Below are 3,292 nucleotides of genomic sequence, written 5' to 3' on the forward strand. Positions count from 1 at the left end.
GGTGATGGCAGCTGGTGTAGGCTTCATAAAGAACTGTCCCGTATTGACTGCACCCAAGTAAGGGATATAAAAGTAATCAAAAAGTGCGACGACACAGATGCCCATCCCCCAAACACGTGTTTTGCGTGCCTGGGGTGGGCTTGTCACGCTGAAATGCAGCGTCGGCCTGTGACTCGGCCAAGAAGTTGTGATAGCTGGCCAGTACATCCTTTGGAGAATATGCAACGTCCAGATCTGCAAAAATGACATGATATTAGATAGCACAGAAACATGCAATCGTGGCGAGCGTCACCGATCACACCTGCCATCATTACAACATAGCCGTGCTCCAGACCATGAAGAAGCACGGCAGGTTTTAACCAAACTGCGGCAAGCCATTCCTTGTCGCTTATATCCTTTCCAAACCCGGAACTTGTACCCGAATCTGAAACCTGCGCCACCAAGCCAGACACATCCGCACAGGGGAGATGGAAGTCATCACACACGTTCCCCATGTAGTACTGCAGTGGCAGCATGGAAGTGGAAGGTGTAAAGTCGTTGTGTGGAGGCACCTCCATCTCGCCGTTTAGAAAGTGAAATGCACCAAACACTCACCATGCCTCGCTTCACTCGCAATCGTCGCCGCTGCTCCCCCAGACGCGACCATCGACTTGCATGTACTTCAGACCTCCGGAATCCACAAAAATCGAGAGTGTTGTAAACCATGGATGGCTTTCAAAACAACCTCCACCTCCACTGCACCGAGATGCACACTTGCCTGCCTCTTTTGCAACCTGACCCATATGGGCCAGGATCTTCTTAGGCTTTGCCAGGGTAGGCCCGCCCAGCGCATTCACCGCATCGAGAAAGGCAACATGTAGCTCCGTTGTCCACACTTTTGACGGGACCATGTTGGAATCCTTCCGAAACCGAGTAAGGCGTGCCGCCACTTGCTTTCTGGTGAGTCATGCACAGAGCTGATTGGAGAACCGCAAAATGTAAAATTGGATGGCAGAAAGTTGCCGCGATTCATGATGTAATGAAGTCTTCTTCGGGTTGTGACCTGCTGGTATACCTGGATGTGGATGTCATCATGGTTGATTGGTCTATTTCACTGTAAACCCTGTTGCAAATGTGGGGATTTTCACGTAAGACATGCAGTTACATACACGATGCCCTTGTTGTGTGTTTTACACACAACAGGCCAGCGTTTGGCATTGCAGGCCGAAATTTGATATTGCAGGCCCTCGATCCCGCGGTGCCTCGAAACTTTTTAGAGACATCGCTCCCCACACACGATGCAATGGCAAATGTTACTGGAACGCGCCTTCTGTCCGGAAACACAGGCTTCATGGTTTTCCGGAACAGGTGACAGTCAATAATGCAATTTCACTCAGTCGCTAGAATGCTGACAATGCTGGCCACCCTGACATGTGCGCAGGCCTGAGACGCATGCAATAGTCAATAGGTGGCGACGTTGCACGGATGAGGTGGCAGGATGCAATGAATATTTGCACAAGTGGGCATGTGACCAAGGAGGCTGGAACGTGTTTATAAGGCCTACCCTGCACGAACATGACCTGGTGCTAGTCCCATGCCGAGACGCAAATGGCTATCCCGGGGCCTCCGAAAATGATTCCGATGGGACATGTACAGGAGGTCGCTTCTTGGAACACTACTGGATGGATAAGGAGCAGGTGCACGCCGTGCTTTCCGAGGCCTTCCATGAGATGTCCTACATGGAATACAACCCATGAGCAGCATACCATTGCCAAATCAGATAACCAAACAGCTGCACCGTGCCGAGGACCGCCCCCACATTTCTCTGTCTCACGCTTCTAGTCTGCTTTGTATACGACGTGTACAACCCATGCCCCCCGCTTCGTTCGCATATACACTCAATACACAAATTCACAGTCGCTGGCGTTTCCACCTAGCACTCAGTGGCGGAGCCCTCGTGGGCTGTTACTGTAAAGGCTGGCCTCCGGGCGCCGCTTATGCTTTAATGCGTATTCGTGCTCGCTGGCATGTCCCACTCTCAGTGCTGTATTGTTTTCCCACCCGCCTTTATCATGTGGCGGGTGGCTGTGTCCCGACCACCGAGCCACGTGGCAGCAGCAGCAGCATAGAACATACAAGTATTGCAGGGTTCATCTGGCTGCCCCGACCCCCCACAGCACGGCCTTGACAAGCTTCTAGCACAGCTGCCCCACGCCATCTTCCCTATTATCTGCGCCCGGCGCCTTCAGCCCCATGAGGGAACGCTGTTGCAATGGCAACCGGCCAACATTCCCAATTTCAGCTATTTACTGTCATAGTTGCAACGAGCATTCATTCAGAATAGATAGATCATTCATTCAGCACACAGACCGGACGCCTCTTGCCCCTTGAGCCCTATATTGTTCGGTCTGTTCCTGGATGACTTCGAGTCCGGGCTGGTGCAACAGGCTGCGGCCGCGGCTCTGCCTCGCTGGCAGAGCGGGGAGTGCGTGCCGCCATTATTTTACGCTGATGACCAGGCCTTGCTGGCCACCACGCCGGCAGGCCTGCGTTTCCAGCTTGGTTACCTTGAGAGCTACTGTGCCGCCTGGGGCCTGACGGTTAACACCAAAAAGACCCAGGTGGTAGTGTACACCACTGGCAGGGCTGCTGCCACGGAGGAGCGGTTCCGCTACGGCGGCAATGAGGTGGAAACCGTCCCCACCTTCAGATACCTCGGCGTGCACCTGCACTGCCGGCAGGCCTTTGCCTTGGCGGCATCGTATCGGGCGGAGGCTGGGCGGCGCGCGATGCACCTGCTGCGTCGCCGCCTGGCCGAGAATGGGTTGCAGGCCCCCCTGCTCAGCATGCGTGCGTTCAAGTCTTGGCTTGGCAAGCAGTGGCGCACGGGGTCGCACTGGATGGCTGAGGAGACAGGCCGGTGGCAGCGGCTGGACCGCACCCAGCGCCCATGCCCCCACTGCCAGGCCCCTCTAGAGGACGTACGCCACGCAGTGTATGACTGCCCCCTATACGCTGGGCTGAGGGAGGAGTATGCTGAGCTCTTCCACAGTCCCGGCCACGCCTTGCCCTCCCTGGCCGCCTTCCTCGGCCAGGCCAGGCAGGGCCGGCTGGCCCGGTTTGCCGACCGGTGCCATGAGGAGCATGCTGCTGCCCTGGCACAGTGACTCCCCCGGTTCCCTTGAGTAGGGCCCAGGCATCTTTTGCCCGGCCTTGGCTCCCGACCCACCCCCTCCCCCCGCAGGTAAGAGCAGCGTCAGCGTCAGCAAGCAGCGGTCAGCGGCAGCCCCACCACCCCCACCTCCACCTCACA

The 3,292-nt window shown here is 56.1% G+C and overlaps 1 protein-coding gene across 1 annotated transcript; it reads left to right on the forward strand.

The window, feature by feature from the left end:
* Window positions 1-1,661: 1,661 nt before the first annotated feature.
* CHLNCDRAFT_141059 (hypothetical protein) lies at window positions 1,662-3,146 on the forward strand (the record flags this gene model as incomplete). The annotated part of the gene is made up of 2 exons (XM_005843357.1): window positions 1,662-1,676; window positions 2,457-3,146. 2 exons carry the CDS (start codon window positions 1,662-1,664, stop codon window positions 3,144-3,146), a joined length of 705 nt encoding a protein of 234 aa, XP_005843419.1.
* Between the last annotated feature and the right edge of the window lie 146 nt (window positions 3,147-3,292).

The sequence above is a fragment of the Chlorella variabilis genome (genome assembly GCF_000147415.1).
Source record: "Chlorella variabilis unplaced genomic scaffold CHLNCscaffold_31, whole genome shotgun sequence".
Taxonomy (NCBI): domain Eukaryota; kingdom Viridiplantae; phylum Chlorophyta; class Trebouxiophyceae; order Chlorellales; family Chlorellaceae; genus Chlorella; species Chlorella variabilis.